At 47.7% G+C, this 20462-nt stretch overlaps 2 protein-coding genes across 2 annotated transcripts in view; both read right to left on the reverse strand.

Annotated features, from left to right (window-relative positions):
* Nucleotides 1-387: 387 nt before the first annotated feature.
* CRYGN (crystallin gamma N) lies at nt 388-8201 on the reverse strand. Its single transcript, XM_059482903.1, is given in 4 exon segments — nt 388-596; nt 5525-5670; nt 7894-8150; nt 8153-8201. Coding segments are annotated over 4 exon segments (588 nt in total). The 3' UTR covers nt 388-460.
* A 7374-nt stretch (nt 8202-15575) lies between these two features.
* Nucleotides 15576-20462, reverse strand: part of RHEB (Ras homolog, mTORC1 binding) — a 39825-nt gene continuing 34938 nt past the window's right edge. Inside the window, exon 8 of the mRNA XM_059471322.1 lies at nt 15576-16584. Coding sequence (XP_059327305.1) covers nt 16492-16584 — 93 coding nt within the window. The 3' untranslated portion in view covers nt 15576-16491. The remainder of the gene's footprint in view (nt 16585-20462) is intronic.

The raw sequence follows: 20462 nt of genomic DNA on the forward strand, positions 1-20462 counted from the left end.
CCTCACAAGTCACCCAGCTCCTGCTGTGATCCTCACATGTGTCCTCACATGGCTCCCAGTGGCTCAGAGTCTGTGCTCCCCACCCATGTGTGCATCCATGTGGCCCCTCCAGGCACCAGGGGTCAGCTGGGGCCATCACATGGTGGCCCTGGTCGGGGCAGAGAGAACATGTGCCAGACCACAACCACAAGGGTGGGCATGTTCCTAGATCTGTGTGTCACCACCAGTTCTGGCCCCTCCTCATAAACCACTGCAGAACAAGAGAGCAAACTCACAGCTTGATGTAAATCAAGCTTAGAAAGATTACGAGCCTCTTCTCTTATAAACTCATGTCAGTTATATAAAAAATCCTGCTTAGAGCCAACAGCTGGTGTTTAACAATTTATTCCGGGGGTCAGTGGGTGGGGAGGAGGGTGATGCTCAGTCTCAGCAGGCCATGGCTGGCAGGGGGGAAGCCCAGCTAGAAGTAGTTGACGACTCTGCGGATGGACTGGACGCTGGCGCTGCGCGCCTGCCACTCGCTGAAGCTGCCGAACTCGCCGCGCTCCACCACGTACATGCGGCCCCGGTAGTTGGGCTCCTCGTACAGCACCCACCTGGGCACAAAGGGGGGGTCACCTGGGCCCAGCACCCTGCTCCTGCACCAGGGCCGCTCCAGGGGGCTGCATTTAGGCACTGCCGCACTGCAAACCACAGGGCCGGATTCCCAGTCCCACCCCGCACATGGAAATGCTCCTGGTGGAGTTCACTGTGGGCGCCTCCCCCAGCGTGGCCTGGCAAGCACACAAAGCCAAACTGGACCTTGCCTTTGGAAGATGTTTTGGGTTAACCAGCAATAAAATCCGGGCCCAAGGGCTCCCTGCTTCACATTCACATGAGCTTCACCATGTGCAACAGAAACAATTTAATAGCATTTATAGAGCTAAAGAAGGACATGAGTCCCCTCAGCCCCTGCATAAACCCCTTTTTTAGGAACTGTCCCTTTTTTAGGGACTGTAAGGAGAAACATGAAATGCTTGATGGATATTTTGTCTCTTTGAACTTATTCATTAACTATAATGGGAACCATATTTAGTAATTTCTCTCTTTGTTAATAATTCCTAATGGCGTCTTTGATGCTTTCCAACAGAGAGCAGGGCTTGGCTTGGTTATCTTTATCTCTACATCCAGAATTAATGACAATTTTCCCTTGGAATGCAGTCAAATGGATACAACATTCAATAACCTTGGTGACTTTGGCATGCCTGACTTCTTCACCTGGCTTGGCTACATCGTTCTCCATCACCCTGCCTTGTGACATGTCTTTCTCCACCTGAAGGTCGAGTCAGGAGCAATTCTGATGGTCAAGAAGGACAATTTTGCTGCTTTTCTCCACTTCACATGCTCTTTCTGTGGCCACAAATGTTACCCCTGTCCTCTATGTGAGTCTGTCATGCTTCATAACCAAATTTTGCCATTGCTCTGACAGTTTTATGGTCAGGTTACCACCCTGACATTACTGAGCTGTTCATCTCTGCCTCTTTCCTCTTTTCCCCATATTTTTAAAGATTTTATGAGTATCTCAGCTGCTTTTCCTGTTTATGTGCTCAACAATGACAGCAAGGCAGAAATGCAATCCTCCAAATAATTTGGTTTCTGTGGTCTGTCTTTGCAGGAATTCAGCTGGGACATTGGGGTTGGGACCTACTGAGTGTGGGATTTCCAGGGAGAAACTTCTTCAAGAACTGGAGGGGTCAAAGACTGCTGGGCCTTAAGGGTCAGACAACAGCTGGTGAACTCAGATCTGTCTAACCCAAAGCAAAAAAGCTGGAGGCTTTGGAAAAATTGTTTATAAAAGCAGCCACGGGCATTATTTAAAAAACAAAACAAGAAAAGTTTGGGGTATTTACCCAAGGCACCTTACATGTTCTTTGACATATTTGTTTTGTATTTCTGAGAGGATATGGGGTGGGACTGTGGTGGTCCCTTCTCCCAGAGCCTGTGCAGGACCAGCATGTGGACACCAGCATGGAATATTGTGCTTTGATTTTGGGAAAGAGCATCCTGCAGTATCAGAGCCCTGTGCTGACATGTGGTTCCTGCAAACAAACCTCATTCTCTGGCACTTGTTGCAGCCATTTTATATCCAAACTGGAATTACAAAATCATCCCCAGTCTTTTCCTTTGGTGCTCCCTTTGCAGCACGTGGGGAAGGCTGCTCACTGCTCGCCTGTGAGTGTAGTGTTCCCCCACCACATATCCCAGTGTGCAGTGACAGAAAGTGTCTCTTTCCTCTTTCTTTTCAGCTCTTCTGCTCTAAGACATGTTTCAACAACAGGTGGACCCTGGGGAACGGAGCAGGGGGAAGAGCAGCCCCTCACTGTCTTGTCTTTCCCAAGACTTCTGTCCAAACACATGGTTGATGTGTCTGCCCCATTACCTGGAGGGAATGGGACAGGCTTTGGTGTAGAGAGAAGCAGTGAGTGACCTGGTGTGGTGATAAGAACTCCCACTGACTTGTCCCTCTGTTTAAAGGAAGGCTGAAAAAACCCAAAAAGCAAAGGAATAAAAGGAATAGCAGAAAGATGGGAGTGAAGTGTGCTGGCAGTGCAAGGTGATGAGTGAAGGACTGTATGGCTCACTTAGCTGCTCCTTTATTGCCTGAAATTTACGTTCTCTGGGACCATCAGTGAGAGGGGAAATCAAGTCAGTCAGGAGCCCAGAAAAGAAAAAAGAAAGAGATGATCTTGTCCTCAAGCCCAGCATGGGAGAGCTTATCCAGGCACATAGCACACAGCCCTCAAACAGCTCAGTGCTGTGTTTCATTAGCACATCATCCCAGCGGACACGGGAATAAAATGCTCATGGAACCAACTCAAACTCTATAAGCCAACACTGGCTGCTCACACTGAAAAACGAGGAGGGGAATGCTGTAGCATCAGCCTGAACCAAGCAGGAAGCTTTCAGTGGAGCTCAAAGTCACTTATTTAACTCCATGTAGGACTTGAGCAGTGCCATGGACAGGTATCACCTTTGTTGAGAAATATGTGATGTTCATTGGGCAGCAGCATTTGGGTACATGTTCTGCTTTGTATTTCACAACCTGACTGCAGAACAGCTACCAAGCACTCATGAATGGTTCAGTAGAATAAATGGTTGGTCTGATTCCTTCAAGTTATTCCACTGTAGTGTGAAAAGCTCTTTTGGGGATATTCTCTCCTGGGCTGCAAACCAAATTCAGCTTTTTAAAATTGCAGTTTCCAGGCTGTCCTCAGTGGAGTGGCTGAGGCACAAAGGAGGACAAGAACCCCACATCTTCATCTGAAATCAGATGATCCCATCTGTGATACTGGAGTTCACCACAAACCTGCAGCAGCTTCCGAGGGGGCGGTGACACCTCAAAACTGCTCCAAAATAGCAATTCATTGCCAGCGTGCCTTAATCAGCTTTGCCATCACCCTTCTGGCTGTGGGGACAGCAATTGCCTGCCCCAGAAAGGCAGCAGGGAAGGTGCTGGCCCCCTCAGGCTCACCATGCACTGTGCCAAAGGCTGATGTTTGTCTCCATTGCCATGTTTCCAGATGATCCATCATCGCTTCCCGCGGGCACAGCCACCTCCACAAAGCGCAGGCAGCAGCTTTTTATCAGCACATGACACCATCCATGGGTTTTGAAATGAAAACAAATATTTCTGTATCCAACAGATGTTGTGTTGTGGGAATTGAGGGTGAAAATCACAGAGGGATGCTGTGGCTGAAACTGCCTTTGTCTCCACTGACCCCATCTCCTCTGCTCCCCAGACATCCAAGGATGAGTCCTGGGACAGCTTTGCCAGGTTATGCCCAGCACCATCTGCACCTGCAGCACCTCTGGAGGCACCTGGGTTTAGAAAATCCATCCAAAGGAGAAAAGTGGTGCTATTGAGTCTCTTTCTCTCCCATCCTAAGGTGAAAAGTGGTGCTATAGGGTCCCTTTCTCTCCCTGCTCTCACTTCTCTGCAGTGGTGTCTCATCTTTCCCTCCATCCTCCTGCAGCCCAGGACAGCAGGTCCCTCTGCATTGTCCTGCCTTTAATTGCCTCTACAGACCTTTCCAAGCATGTCCAACACTGCTCTTCCCAGGACCTGAATGTAATGCTACAAACCTCAGCAAGTTTCCTCACCATGCTCCTCTCCGTGCTTTATTTTTTTCTATTTTTCTCACTACTCATAGACCTTGAGAAGTCCTGTAATGTTAACCCTAACAATCCAGACTCTCATGTGAGGGAGAGCAAGCCTTGGGCCTTTTCTGTATTTTGAGGGGGAAAATCAATCTGAAAAATTCAAGTGCTTGAAAGTTTCCGGGCAGCTTCCCAATTTTCCAAGCTCCAGGCTCTGCTGCAGGGACCCAAGCAGTAAATTGGCCCTGAAGCTCTTGCCAGAGTACTCAGAGGCTCCCTTGTGGCTTGTGGTGTTGGTACTCAAATGCTCAGCACTAACAGGGTCCCTGGGGGGCTCCAGCCATTTCCTCCCATCAGGAGTGGGTAGCTCTGCTCCTTAATGAGCTGCCATTGCCAAATTGGATTTTTGAAAGTGGAGAGGCCTTGGCTGGATCAGAAAGGCTCCTGCAGGACACTTGCTGCTGTCAGGATATCTTGATGGCAACAACCTTTCTCTATTCTTAGGGGAAAAAATGGACACAAAGGGTCCAGCATCTCACACCAGGTGTCTGTGAGCTGCACACATCCAGGACAGGTGAAGAACAAGGAATCTGTGCTCCCTCCTCTGCCCCAGGGCCTCCCTCCAGCCTCCCTCTGCCTGGCTCTGGGAAGGTGTTGTGGCATTCCCCAGCCCCCAGCAGGCTTGCAGTGAAAACACAATTGTCAGACAGAGGAAAGGGGAGACAGACAGAGAACAGCCGGTCTGACAAGAAGAGGAAAGAAACCACAAAAAGGACCAACACCACTGAGAAAATACAAACTGCCACCAAATGTCACAGAAAAGGCAAAACTGACATCCTGCCCAGGCTCCCTGAGAGCTTCAGCATGGATTGAAAGAGGAAGGGAAGGGAAGGGAAGGGAAGGGAAGGGAAGGGAAGGGAAGGGAAGGGAAGGGAAGGGAAGGGAAGGGAAGGGAAGGGAAGGGAAGGGAAGGGAAGGGAAGGGAAGGGAAGGGAAGGGAAGGGAAGGGAAGGGAAGGGAAGGGAAGGGAAGGGAAGGGAAGGGAAGGGAAGGGAAGGGAAGGGAAGGGAAGGGAAGGGAAGGGAAGGGAAGGGAAGGGAAGGGAAGGGAAGGGAGATGGTTTTAGGCTTCTTTCATACACCTTAAAATGGTGTCTCAGAGTTCTTGTAATTCGTGCTTAGCTGCCACCCTCCAGAAATCACACCCCTTTGATGCAGCTCACAGTGGGCAGTGACCAACATTCACCTTTAACCAAAGGCTTGACAAATATTTTTAGGCTTTCTCCAAGTGTCCCCAGCACTGGGAGGGTTTTCCATGAGGGAGGGGTGTCTGCAGCCCCTGCAGTGCCCGGGGCAGGAGTGGCAGTGGCTGGTGTGGAGTTACTTACGCGCCGTCGCCGTACACTTTGAGGGCATTGATGCAGGTCTTGTCCCAGCCCTGTCCCTGCAGGAAGGAGCAATCCTCTGTCAGCTCCAGGCTGGGACCCCTAAAATGGCTCCCCTCGAATATTTCGATCCTGTAGTGCTCGCCGTGCTGGGGACAAAGGGATTGGAGTCAACAGCAACACCCAAACAGCCCAACAAATCATTCCTCTGGCTTGTATCAGACAGAGAGGGAGACAGAAGGGTGCTTTGGAAAGGGAATGTGAAAAGCGATGCAAGACCACTGGTGCCAGCATGAACAGAGCTCGCACAAACTTGTGCTGCCTCCCAGCACACCAACCATGAAAGCAGCCAAAAATCCCTCAAACCTGTGCCCAGCTGCACCTTCCTGTGCTGCTGTGCCTTCCTGTGCTGCTGTGCCCATGCTAACACATCATAGGATGCCAGTGCTCAGGGACACACAGCCCCTCATCCATCTGCAGATCCCCCCACAAACCCACAACCCCTCCATCCCAAATGCAGCAACAGCTTCAGCCCCAAAACTCTGCACACCCAAACAGGAAAAAAGAAACATATCCTGAGTGTACAAATATGTTGGATTATTCCCCTAAACTAACTTCTATTGCCTCCAGTTTCATGAATAGCTGCTGTTCCTCATGAGAGATATTGTGCCTTTCTTTCAGGAAAATAAAAACGGGGGAGAAAAGGAAACTTTCCCAGCATCATCATTGCTGTGTGAGCCCTCGATGGTCACGTGTCACAAATGACTGTGGGGACATCCCTGTAGCCTGTGGCAGAGCTATGTGGGACAGAGCGAGCTCAAAGGATATTTTTAAGCCAAATTCAAAGAATACCTAAAGGCATTTTTCAAATAAACAGCGTCAGCACACGAGAAGCTGGGCTGCCATGCCAAACTCTCAGCAGCCAGGCGGACACCGGGCCTGAGCAAACATTCCTCAGGGAATCTGCACTGCACAAACCCCTCCAGGCCCTCTCTGGCACCTCTCAGGAACATCTTGGGCCAGGAAAGGAGGAGCACATCCTTGTGCTGGCCAGGGTCCAGGGTCTGGGCCAGAGCATCCCTCCACAAATGGATCATGGAGGTGCTTTGGGAATGATGTTACAGACCTGGAACAGATCTGCTGCTGTGCCAAAAGCAGTTTCAGGGCCAGTGAGAAATCCCAGCAGCTCCAGCTGGGCTCATCATTGCCCCAGAGGCCCTCAGTGGTACAAGAATCAATGTGAAGACCCAACCCATACTCATTTCTCTTTGCTACTTTTAAATCTTCCCATTTAAAACCTTCCTCTGGACAGTGCTTTTAAAAGCTTGATAAGGGGAAGGGAAAATAATGGGTTTAGTTTAGGATTACCAGGGTCGGAGGGTGGTTTTGCAACAGCAGAGAATTCAACTAAAATTTGCTAGGAGCAGCCCTGTGGCCTGGTTAGGAAGCCCTTGGGCTGCCCTCTCCCCCTTTGGGTACGTGGGGAGATGGAGCAGCTGCAGCTCAAACTTGCCTCGGGCAATGAATCTCCTTCTGAATTCCCCCTTGAATATCTCACAGCAGCTTACATTAAAAGGAAAAGCACATGGTACCAGCAGGACCTTGCCATCTCATCTGGAAAACCTCATCCTCTTAAAGGCACTGTGTTTCACTGTGAGAGGAAGAAGATGCATCTTCCTCCTGCCTGAGGATACAGGAAACTGTCTTGGCTTTGTGGCCTGCTGTTTTGGGGAGATAAACAAAACTCGACAACTTTTGTGAAAGTTGTAAAGCTGGTGTGTTTATTACAGCCCTGGACATGTGTGGGAATCGTTCTCCTAAAATGACAGGTGTACTTCTGGGGACTTCAGGGCTCTTTTTATCCCCTTCTCAAATACATATGCATACAAATTCACAATAGGTTCATACATATTCATTTTTATGAATTTCGTGTCACATTTGCTGCTAGTTCTTCTTTATCAGAAAGAATTCCTAGGTCAGGTTGACCTGCTCTCACAGCATTCTCTGTCTCTCTGTCACTCTCTGTCTCCCCTCCCCTTATCTCTGTCTTTCTCTGAAGCAGTTTCTCTGAGCCTAGGCTAGCCAGACTACACAGCAAGCTACATACTTAACTCAAAGATGTACATTCTACTTAAACCAAAACGGATTTTTACTTTGGAAAATTTCTACTTTGGAAAATTTCTACTTTGCCTCACTGCACAGACTGCTCTGAACAGGGACAAACCCACCCAGGAAACTCAATGGGACACCCTACTCCTAAAGAACACACATTTTTATGGCAATTTTCACATAATTGGCTCCAGTGACCAGGATAAACTAAACCCAGAGGTGCTCCAGCTGGGAGAGCAACAGCAGCAGCAGATCCCACTCACCATGCCGATGGGGCGGCAGGAGCCCAGGTGGTCGCTGCGCCCGTTCCAGCGGTAGAAGTCGGGATATTCTCCGTGCTCCAGGATGTACTGCTGCCCTCGGAAGTCAGGGTGGTCAAAGCAGACCCAAGCCCCGCTCTGGACACAGATGGAATTGACCCTGTTGAGGAAACCTTGGTCCTGGAAGCTGTTGCAGCTGCCACAGACGTCCAGCTTCCTGCCTGTGAAGCATCTGCCTTCGTAGAAAGTGATCTGGGGGGAGGAGGAGAAAGGGCCTGCATTGAGGAGCAGGGACATGGCCGGATTCCCATTCCAAGCAGATGGGAATCTCTTGCAGATGCATCATTTCAGGGTGGTTTGGGTTATTTTAGCTGCTTTCCAGCAAAAGCATCACTGGCATTTTTTCCTAAGCAGCGTATTTGTTTTTCTGGGAATGCAGCGCGTCCCGCATTTGTGACACTTCTCGCCGCCTCGTGCTCACTCACACATATTTCCAACAGGAATGTTTAAACGGGAAATTCAGCTCCCGAAACGCAGCTCCTTCTGCCACACCCTCCCCATCCCTGCTACCAGATTTGCTCCCGGGATCACCACTCACACCACTGCTGGCTCTGTTATCCTCATCCTCATCCTCCACCCGGAGGATGCTCCAGCCCCAGGCTGAAAGGGAAGGGTCGGGTCGTTACTTACTTTTCCTGAGTATTGGGACATTTTCTGCTGGCTGCTATCCCAGAGCAAGAGCGGGAGCCAGCAGAGCTGCGATGGACAGACCATTGGACAGGGCGCTATATAGGGGTGGCCGGGGGGGCCGGCCCGGTCAGGGCTCTGTAACAAAGCCGCGGAACCGGGGCTTTGCCCGTCCTGCTTCGTAGGCAGAACCGCCGGTAACGGGGCTGCTGAGTCCGGGCTTTTCATTTTGGGCAGATGATCTGACAAAAGATTTGCTTGGCAGGGCTTTGGTCGATTAGCAGTGCACATTTACTGCTCCTTTTTGGAGGACTTCTTTTTTTTTTTAAACACTTTTTTCATCTTTATTTCTATTTCTTGTTTACTTCCCCCCTCTGTTTTCCCCTATTTTTTCTTTTCTTTTTTCCCGTCCTTTTTCCTCAGCAGCATCTCTAAGCATGGCACATAATTTCTCTATGTCTATGTTTGCTTTTTCCCAGCTTCTTCCCACCTCCTGCAGTGTGGCAGCCAAGAGAGGGTGTCCTTGAAGACTCCCCACCAACAAACATTGCACTCCATCTGTCAAACCAATGGTTTCTCATTCAACCTTTGAACCTCTCTAAATGGCACCTCCAAAATCCAAGGATCTGATCCCCTCCAAAGCACAGAGGTTGGGCTCCCAAACCCACTGATGTTACTCACGAGCATCATTCTCAGGAATGTTTTGATCCTCCAGCACTGAAGCCCTGACTCACAGCTGTAAGTCAGGATTAGAGGAACGTTTGGACCATAAATTTACCCTATTAAAGTAACTTAAATTGCAGCTATATGGTACCATAAAGTCCTCATCTCTGTTATAAGGATATCCAGAGATTTAAACTGTGATATTCCCAGGACAAACAGCAAAGGAAGCTCCCAGCCCATAAATCCCATCAGTTCATACTAATGAGCCAGGCTAGGAAGAGGTAAAGGCAGATGTGTGGGGGTGGCCCATGGAGCAGCATGCAGAGATGTACCAAAGGGCCACATTAAAAGGAGATTTGTGCTTTTATGCTTTTTAATAACTCTGGAAGAGACTTCACACACAGCTCCTGCTCATTGAATCCTCCTCCTCACTCGCCGGCCCTCCATCACCTCCCCTTGCTGCTGCCTCCATCCCTGCACCATCAGGCACATGTTTCAAATCAAACCCTGAAACCTCCTTTCTTGGCAGGCTGCTCCCATCCTCAGGTGTGCCAGCAGCCCCACTCTGCTGCCTTGGCTCACTGCTTTATCTGGACATTAAAGACTGCTTCAGCAGAAGGGATGTCATTATTAGGGCTCAAACATGTGCCACCCTCTCAATTAAGATGTAAAAGTTAATGAGCACGTGTGCAGACACACGTAGGCTGAGCTGGAGGATGTCACTGACTGGGATGAAGGAGAGAGGTGGCACTTTGTGCTGGGAGAGGAAACACATCCTCCAGCTGATGCGGGCAAATCTGCTCTGGCATCACAGGAACACGGCCCACACGTCTGTGTTGTGCTGTGAGGCAGGAAACAATGAAAAATAAAAATATAAAAAATGAAAAATAAAAAAAAAACAACCCTGCCCAAAACCTCTTTGAAACACCAGTGCTAATTTTAAGGTGTTAGATTAATCACCAGATGGTGCAGGGAAAAGTAACAGCAGAAAATCCCACTTGGGAGAGCTGCAGCCAAGACAGGGGGCATCAGTGGTGCTCCCAAAAACCCAAAACCAGCCACTCCCTGTGGCAGTCAGTGCCCTGGGAGGGAAGGAGAAGTGTCCCTCTTCTGAGCCATGGCTGGGAGCACGAGGACAATGGGGTGGCACCATTGCTGGCTCTGGGACCCAACTCTCCACCCATTGGGGTCACAGCTCAGGCACTCTGCACTGGCCATGAGCTGTGGGTGCCTGGAGGGGAAAACCCATGGCAAACTGCCCCAAAGCACCCAGGAAAGGAAACTCTGCCTCAGGAGATTTTTATGGAACCACAAAAGCCTGGTTTCCCCTGGCTCTGTCTCATGAGGGGATTTTCCTGTTTGTCTCAATGTGTGACATTTAATTCCATGAGCAACAGCTTGATGAATCTGAGACTTGTGCCCAGCTGTCAAATTTCTTAGAAATTGTCCAACAGGTTCAAAAGCTAGGAGAGATGGAAAGAGGTTGTGGCAATTTTATCCTCATTTCTTTCATAAATCACCTTAAAGATATGAAATGACCCATCTCTAGAAAAAAAGCAAAATGATGGGGAAAAAAGAATATGGAAGAATGGCAAACCATAATTCCTGGACAAAGCCCCTTAACTCCTTGCCAAAGATGAAAAAGCTGCCAATGGAAGAGAGAAAAGAGCAGCCTGAGGAGCCTGTGGCCACTGGGAGTGTTTCAGGCAAATGATGCTGGGGCTGCCTCACCTCCTGCTCATGCCCAGGTCCATCTGACCATGAGCCACACAGCAAAAGAGTTCTGGGCAGCTCCTCCACTGTGGCTGCTTAAAGGATGAAGCATTGGAAATGAACTTGTAAGTTTGAGTATTTGGCTTCAACAGCCAGAACCCAAAAATCTGAGATTCTTTTGTGGGCTTGGTTTAGAGGAAGGAATTGGGTTTGATGTCCAACCAGGGCAGCTCCAGGCTGTGCTATCTCTGCTGGCCTTTGCTGCCACAGGGCTGAGGACTGAAGTGCTGAGAGACAATTTGCTCTCCAAATTGCCCAGGCCAGAGGCAGGGGAGCTGAGCTGAGCAGGGTGTGACTCCTGGAGGTGAATCTTTGGGAGTGACCTCACTTACGTGAATGGAACATTCCCTGTCAGAGGATGAGCATTCTGCTCACAGGCTCCTCCTACAGCTGGCACAGCCCCACACAAATCACCAGCAATGGAGCAGCAGCCAAGGACTTGCTCCACATCCTCTGAAAGGGCCACACTTCAGCTTCTGGAGGAGCCTGGAATATTTACAAAGCAGTGTTAAGACCTGGAATGGAAAATCCCTAGCTCAGGGCTTTCAAAACACCATCTTGCTTTGAAAAGCTCATAGATTTTTCACATACCTCAGTATGAGATACTTTGAGCTCATTAAATGTGAAACAACCATGAGTTTTGCTCCTTCTCACTGAAAAATTTTTGCCTTGCTGCTGGGAATGATGAGCACATCTTGTGGGACTCCTCAGAGCAGCAACAGACCTGAGTGAGAAACCATCTCTTGACTCAGAGTGGAGTTTCTGTGTGAAATACACATTGCCTGTCAAAGACCTGGCCCTCCTCAGCCCAAAGTCCCAATTTCTGCTGGTGATGAACGCACCCCTGTACCTGAGGGCAGCACGTGCTGCCCCCCAGAGCTGCCAGGGGCCTGGGCACACTGACTGCAGAACATCTCTGCAAAACATCCAGCCCACACCCTCACTGGCAGAACACATCACTGCTGCTGGAAATGGGAATCAGCTCCCAGGCAATGGTTTGGGGTTCAATGTGTTGCCCTCAGCATGGATGGACTAGGACATAAAAATCTCTGGAATATCTCTATCTACCAAGGGTGGTCATCTCACACCCTGACCCACCACACATCCCACGTCAGCAACACCTCGTGTCACCCATGTGGGGTAAGGACTCCAAATAACCTCCTCACACTCAGTAAATTCTGCCACAAAATGATGGATCTGGCCAGATTCCTATTAGGAAAAACAGCTTCTCACCTTGGAGAGGAGACTTGGTGGTCAGGTTTAGCCAATTACAGCCTTGTTTCCAGTAATATTCTGTCCAGGGATCATCACACACCTCAGCATCTTACTGAGATGGGACCTGGGTTTCACTTTGGAAAGCATCAGAAAGCCTGGGGGGTGAAATCCTTTCAGTTTCAACTGTATTTCAAAAAAGTAAAAGTTCCAGTAAGGAAACAGGATATCCAAGGAAAAGTTGGATGCTAAGGACACCCATCACTCACACCAGTTTAGCCACATTTCTGCATACTCCCAATAGCTGAAGGCATCTGTGCAAAGGTTTTCACTCCCCCTCCCCACTTTTTGAAGGGGAGCAATGCTGACTTTTTAGATGAAGTTGTGAAGTTGTGAAGTATCAGCAAAAGGCTCTGAAGATGAGCACTCCAGATTACACAAGGGCTAATTAGAAGCTGTTGATTTCTCCTTCTGGAGAGGCTCAGCAGTGTTAATTAGCAGGGTAAGCCCAGCAAGCCTGGGCACATCACATCATCAGCACCTGCACCACCTCACACAGCACCTGGGACATCTGCACCTCATCCAGATTCAACAGCAGAGCTTCTGCAGGCACACAGGAACAATGGAAACACTTTTCCAGCTTTTTTCTTCTCCAGCATGGACCCACCAACCCTCTACAGAAGCTGGGAAGAAGCACTACAGACCCATAGATGACTCCCCTGTCATGGAGCTAAGCAGGCAGGGACAAACTTTGTTAGGCATGGAAACAACAGGAAAAAGAAAGCTCCATTTAGCACCTGCAGTCCATCCTGCCCTGCTGAGCTCACCTGCCCCACTGCCCTGCTCATCCTCAGCATTTGCAGGCTGGGAGATGGGCAGCTCCAGCCCTGGCTCCCAGGATTATTCACACAGCAAAGCCAGGAGCTGGACAGGGGCACAAGCAAGGCAGGAGTCACTTCCAAACCAGGGCATTATAAATCCACACAAGTCAGTGATAACTTAACATGACTTAGAGTAGTCAATCCTCACATAACCACAGAATGGCTGGGGTCAGCAGGGACCCCTGGAGGACCCCTGGCCCAAGCCCTGTTCAAGCAGGGTCACCCAGAGCTGGTGGCTTGGGACTGTGTCCAAGTGGCTTTTGAGTATGTCCAAGGTGGGAACTGGTGGACGGTGTTCAACCTCACATGAAAAAATTTTGCTCATTTCTCTCAACAGGAAAATGATCTTTGCACTTTCACCTTTGCAAATGATCATCCCTTAATGAAGTTATTAAGTCTACTTAATTCTTTTCCTAGCCTGGATCAGAGAACTTTAACAAGTCTGTAAAAATTCATCAACTCCAGGAAAGCAGCAGTTTGCTACAAAAGCAGGATTTTGTTTCTGTACATAACAGGACTGTCCCAATTGCCCATCCCCACCTTCAGGGCTCTCAGGGTGAAGAACCCAACCTGTGCCACCTCAGGAAGCACAAGGCTGCCACAGCCTCTGTTAGACTCCAGCTGCTGAAGGTGCCACCCTGAGAAACCAAGTGAAATCTGTACAGCCAAGGACGAGGAGGAATTCACTGATCACACTTGACTACACATTTCAGCAGAACTGCAAGACTATTGCACATGGTTGGTCTTTAGATCTTATTAGCAGAGAAAGGCTTGGGTGAGCCGAATAATTTCCATTTTTTACTGGATGAAGCAGAAAGAGGAAGAAGGGAATAACATATGTGGATGAGTTCAAATTTTCAGCTATTATGGCAAATGCAAGAGCACTACACATCTCTCAGCATTGAGTGCATGAATTGCTTGGGCTGGGAGGGACCCAAAAGCCCATCCAGTTCCAACCCCCTGCCATGGGCAGGTTCACCTTCTGCAGGTTCACCATCCAACCTGGCTTTGTGGAGCATCCATAAACTCTGAGCAGCCTGTTCCAGTCTGTCACTGCCCTGAAGAATTTCTTCCTATCAATTATTCTAAACCTACTCTCGTGCAGTTTGAAGCCATTGCCCCTTGTCCTTCAATACATGGCCTTGTGAAATGGCCCTTTCAAATCTCAGAAAGTCCCAGCACAAATCATCCAGAGAATCTGCACTTGTCTTTGAGCCCTTCTGGGAAGCCTCACCACTGGCAGGCAGGACCTCAGTTATCCCAGACTGTTAAACTGCACATACCCTCATGCATCTCCTGTAAAACTCTTAGCAGCTGGCACACCTCAAGAGGCAATGCAGCAGCTATTATGGGGGTTAGACTGATGCCAGTACACCTGCAGCCAGTTTGACCAAAAAATGGAGCAGATGTGGTCACTGAGGTTTGCGTTACTCCAGAATTTCCACCCTGTGAACGTCATGCAATGTCACAGCCTCGGGTCATGCAAGAGCTCAGCCCAATCCTGGGGATGGGGCACTGAAGGCTCACAGTGACTGACACACCCTGTGCTGAGCTCCTCAGGCCATGCTCTGCATCCTCAGCCCAATCCTGGGGATGGGGCACTGAAGGCTCACAGTGACTGACACACCCTGTGCTGAGCTCCTCAGGCCATGCTCTGCACCCTCAGCCTTTCCACTGCCAGCCAAGCAGCCCTCACTGCAATGCTGCAGGTTCTTGGGCAGGGAACAGCCCCAGCTCAGTCTGGGTCCAAAATCAAAGCATGGACTCGTTTCCCTGAACAAGCTCTCAGCTGAACTCCAGCAATCCATCAGGCAGAACAATCATCAACCTGTGCTTGGCACAAGGTGTGTGAATTCATGGAAAATGGGTTTTCAGAAACACTGGAAAATATCCTAAGTGGAGAAAAAGGGCATTTTTTTAAACCAGTTGCTCTCATGATGACCAAAGAAAACCCCAAGCTTACCAATGTACACTGTTGAGAGGTTTAGACCATTTTTATATCATATGAGGGAACAACTCCACAAAGAAAATACAGGAACAAAATGCTTCATTTGTATCTTTCAGCACAGACTGGAAGGTAAAAGCTAATTCTGGTTGCAAATACGTTCCAACTTTCCCTTCCTATCTACTCCTGTCAGAAATTTAAGTTTTCAAATGAACACAAAAGTGCAGGCAAAATATTTCATTTAATTAGCTCATCCCCGAATCAGCCTTGTTTGTTTTTACTGTTTTGGGTTTTGTTCTGCTTTTCAATACAAAGTAGGTCAACTCAAATTTTTTAAATATATAGTTGTAAGGAGTTTATTTCCAAGATTAGAGCTTGCTAAGCCTCCAGTCCAAAAGGCAAGGAAAAGCCTGGAGCTGGTCAGGAAAGCTGAGCAGGACCCCTGAACTCTGCATGGCCAGGCAGCAGGAGGCCGCTCACCTCTACCAGGAGCACAGGAATTCACAACAAACAGCCCACACCGATTTGTTCAGGACGTGCAATTTATTTTAAATGACATTTTCGTTCTCTTAACAAGTCTAAGCTTGTGACCTGGATAAATCCACTCCATCCTGACAGCACTCCCAGCCACCAGCCTGCGTGCACAGTCCGTAGCGCAGGAACTCGGGGCGGCTCTGCGCAGCCTTCACTCAGCGGTTACAGAGGAAAACACAGAGCAGGTTCTGACTGAAACCCAGCACTTCCCTTCCAAATAAAGCTGGCACTTGTCCCTCCTTCCTGTGACTGGGCACAAAGCAAAGCAGAGCTGCTTGGCCAGCCTGGAGTTCCAGTAGCAAAAACGTTTGGGATCACTCGCAAACAACTTCCCGAGCAATAGTCAAACAATCCATTGGCTCCAAGGATCTCAGGCCTTCTCTTAAGGTCAGCAGGTGAACATTTTTCACAAAAAAAAACAAAAAAAAAGTTGATATGGAGTAATCAACGAAAAATTATAAACAGAACATTTAAGGTTTGCAGCTATTTTATTTACAAGTATACATTTAACACAAAGAAACACTGATATCCAAGCCTAGTTAATAGTAGTGTAACAATATGCATCATTTTGATGATTATTCTAACCAACAAACTACACTGAAAAATTAATGCCAGTAAAATTCTTGGTCATAATATTAAGAAATACAATATATAAATTGAAAATATGATTGCTTAAAATTTGAAAATGGAAGTGAAGCCATTTGCACAGGAGTCAGAGTTTAACATAATCTGAAGGGAAAGGCTCCAAACCAACTGTTTATATTTCAGGTTAACAGAAGAAAAAAAAATTTGAAAAAAAAAAGAAAAAAAAAAAAAAAAGAAGCATAGTTTATCCTTAAAGATAATGGGCAGTTTCGCTTCTTCAGGTAGAATGTATTCCCAGTGTTTTCAGGTTCTGCAGTGGAATTACATTACTGAGCATGAAGACTTCCCTTGTGAAGCTGCCCCATCGATTTTTTCTGCCTCCAAAATTATCCTCTTAAAAACATCAACGGCAGTCTGCAAAGAGAGAGCACAAGTTTAGGAGGGAAGGTGGGGCTGCCCACTTACTGAAACAATAACAAAAAACATGAGCAGTTTTATCAACTACACCAGCAGATAAACACACATCCAATGCTTATTCCAAAAGTGAGGAGGGCAAACACAGTAATTTTAGTTTTAAAGGGAAGTGCTAACCCCCATCCCCAGCAATCCTCAGCAGGGAGGGCAGGCACAAACTGAGCCAGATTCACAACAAAGCTAATAACTGTAATCACCTTGCTTTGCATGGTGAGCCTGTCTTGAGTGACTGACAGCACAGAAGGTCTGGATGCTGTGCTGCTTTGGAGAATAAACCAATCAGTTTGCTCTCAGGAATCTTTAAGATAATGAATTTTTTCAGCTCTCAACGCTGACTTTGCACAGCTCGGTATGAGGGATGACTTTACTACTCCTGATTTTCTCACTGTCCCTGTAAGATCTGTATTACACACAGTGCAAGGACACCAGCAGAAAGCACAAGCTGAACTGTCACAAATATTGAGCAATATCCTTTGATAAAGTCCTCTTGAGAGAAAAGGGGTTACATTTTAAATAGCCTGAACTGCATGACTAGAGCTTCAGGGTGTGAATCTTCAGCTTGGAAATGGTCTCCTGACCATCTGAGACTGACATTTGATCCAACCTCTGGCCATCCACTTCAGGAATTCCCAGCACAGTAAAGTATATTCATTATAGAAAGAGGATAAAAAGGGGGTTTTGTTGGTTTTAACCAGCAGGCTGAAGAGCACCCTATGATTTATGGCTACATATTCTGATTTAACAGATGTTTTTCCACCTCCACAAGATGTAATTCTTAACTGGATCACTTCCAAATTAATCTCATTGACTGAAGCCCCACAGCAATCTTAATAAGATTAGACTTAATGTTAGTTTCCTACATTTATACTGTTTGTGCACAGTACAATCTCTAGAACTATTTAAAGTACTTCACCAGCTGGAAAATAGGGTATTCCTCCATATAATGGAGTTTCCTGGAATCCCAACAGAACCTGGCAGCAGAGGCTTGTTTAGTTCAGTAATGATACAACACATTTCCTGGGCAAATTAAGGCTTTAAGAGAACCATGGCCAGGACTGCAATTGCTATCAAACTGCTTCCACTAATGAAGAGCTTCCTTTAATCTAAACCTGGTGATGCACTGATTTACAAACATACTGCACCCCTGTTTCCTTAGAGCTGAAATTTTCAATGGCTTCAATTTAATACACAAAGTCTTTTTGCCCACGCTTCACAGCACCCATTAAAAAACCTCCACAACTTACTCTGTCAACCAAAAAGCTCCACATTGCCTGTCAAAGATGTGCTGTTTGAAGCACTAAGATGTAGGAGTTCACAGGGTTTTTTAATTCATTTCACAGAAAATACATATTCACTGGCAAGGTTTAATTACTGTCCTACAGCCTTGGAATTTGGCATTCAGCTCAAATGTGCTGAGGAGTTTTAGACTGAGCCTTTAAACAACACAAGGAGATGTTTTGTGACAAGGAATAAAGGATGCAGCCAGACTTTATATGCATCTGCCTCCATATGGTCCAATTCTGGAATGTGGGTCACACCTAGCCCACAGGAAGGCATCTGGCTTTTCCCTTTCCCTCTGTCCCCAAGCAAAGCAGAGATGCCAGCCTGGGCAGCACCTGCTGCCCACAGGGACACCAGAGGCTCAGCTGCTGCTGCAGATGTGCCCTCAGTGGGAGCAGGACACAGCTCAGGAGGCAGATCCTGCACAGGCAGGGAGCTGGGAATGTGCTGCCAGGAGGCAGCAGGAAGGTGCAACCACCCAAATCCAGCCCACAGTGCCAGAGTCACCCTTTGGCAGCTGATTTATTATTTCAAAGAAGAAACCCTCAGCTGCTCACACTACTGGTTTATCCTAGCACAGAACTGGGCACAGGAATTTGAATAATAGCCAGTTAAAAGAGGGTTGTTTCCCCCCATCCTTTGCCAGTTCAAACATGTCAGATCTCTGGATTCCAAACTACTCTGAAGCATTTACTAAGCAGAGCATCTTCTGAACTCCAAGATGAAGCTGCCCTTGAAAAAAGCAGCACAACCAAGAAACTGCTTTTTAAGAGAGCTCCATTTTGGTATGAAGCAAATTTTTTTCCTACTTCCTTGCTCCTTTTGTAATTTATCTAATGCATGCTGCATAACTGGATGGACACAATTTAGTTGCTTGTTACTTCCTAAATTCTTCCAGTAGAAGTTGGGTCCCAGCTTCACCTGGGTTTAAGACCACTTTGGATTCTGGTTGTATTTCCAAGAGTGATGTTATTGCACTGGGATTAAGATGAAGCACTCTACCACAGCCTAGGTGACACTGCATAGGGAATTCCACAAGAAAGGACTTGAAGTTCCTGAAGTTAGCAGTGCACCATGGCTGGTAATAATTAAGCAGCTTGAGAAGACATGACAGTACCAGCCCAGCAGTCATCTCAGAGAGGTCTGTTCCACTGTCAGGATTGCCTTCCCAAAGCCCAGGGATTTCCCTTGATGACTGATGTGCTGGTGATATGCAGGCTCCTCCCAAAGTCCTACCAGGTCACCCAGCTCTGCAGGAGCTGGCACATACTCAATTCTATCTGACCTTGAGAACTCCTGCCAGCCACTATCATTGATCATCAACATAGCTTTAATCTTTGCCTCTCTCACTTTCCATCTGCTCCAAGTCATGCCACTTCTGGGACATGTTATCTTTTGATAACTCTTGGCAGAATATGCATAGTTTGTTTAAGTTAATCTATAGAACTATTTTAATTGCCCAGTATAATTGAGTTATGCTCCTTGGACTCTCACAGATGCTCCAAAAACGATTTCTGGGGGGCTGGGGGGGGGGCAAAGCAGGAACATAGAAAAGGGGGGAAAGAGTCTTTGCCATCAGGGACTCCCTCTCCTCACCACTGTGAAGAACATCATGTACACATCCCATCTCAGACCAGGCACCAGAAATTGTTACATTTCTGCTCCAACTCCTCCAAGTACACATGGGCTTGGTTTCAGAGAGAATTGACAGATATACCCCCAGTCAAGAAGCTTTGACTCTCTGCTCAAGTTCCAAATCCCTCATCCAGTTTAGCTCATGCCTTAAGCATAAACCAACTTTCTGTTAAGCAAACAGAAGCTGAGGCACTTTTGGAAGGAGTTTGGAATTAATCTGAATAGTCAAGTTACATCTGCAGTACCAAGCCAGTACAGGTGATTATTTGGATGAACCTCAATGCACAAAGGGCCAACAGTCTTCTCTTTCCAGTAATGTTGGCTTACATAAGGTGAACACTCAGTACCAGGAAAATGACAACACAGCTTGTTACCAAATGCAAAACAAACCCTTTTCCCCCACCCCCAGACCAGACACAGCTTCAGAGGAAGAGAAGATGCCCTGTCCTGACAGAAGTCTATGTATCAGCTCTTTTGGTCCTGTCACATTGGGATTTGGAGGAGAAAACCCAAATGAGTTCAGAAGTGCTCCTGGTCCAGCTCACAGGGAGGGATGCTACAATGCCTGCTGTCTCCTCTTTCCCCAGCACCCCACAGCTCCAGACTCCACACTTGGCTCTCTAAACTCAATCTTCCACCTCTTCAGAGCTGGAGATGTGTGAGAAGACTGAGGCAGCTGTGCCAGTGTTGGGCTCCTCCACACTTTACTCCACACATCCCCAGCCTCAAAAGGAAACACCCAGAGAGCAGCAGGATGGTCACATGCTGCAGGCACCCATCTCAGAAGTGACATCTGATCTGCCAGACTTCTGAACATGGGCAAATTTACCAAGTGTATTATAGAGCAGGCATGGAGCAGGAATTGTGTTCAGGCACCTGCCCCTAACAACCTGCTGCTAAAG

This window comes from Ammospiza nelsoni, chromosome 1, assembly GCF_027579445.1.
Source record: "Ammospiza nelsoni isolate bAmmNel1 chromosome 1, bAmmNel1.pri, whole genome shotgun sequence".
Classification (NCBI taxonomy): domain Eukaryota; kingdom Metazoa; phylum Chordata; class Aves; order Passeriformes; family Passerellidae; genus Ammospiza; species Ammospiza nelsoni.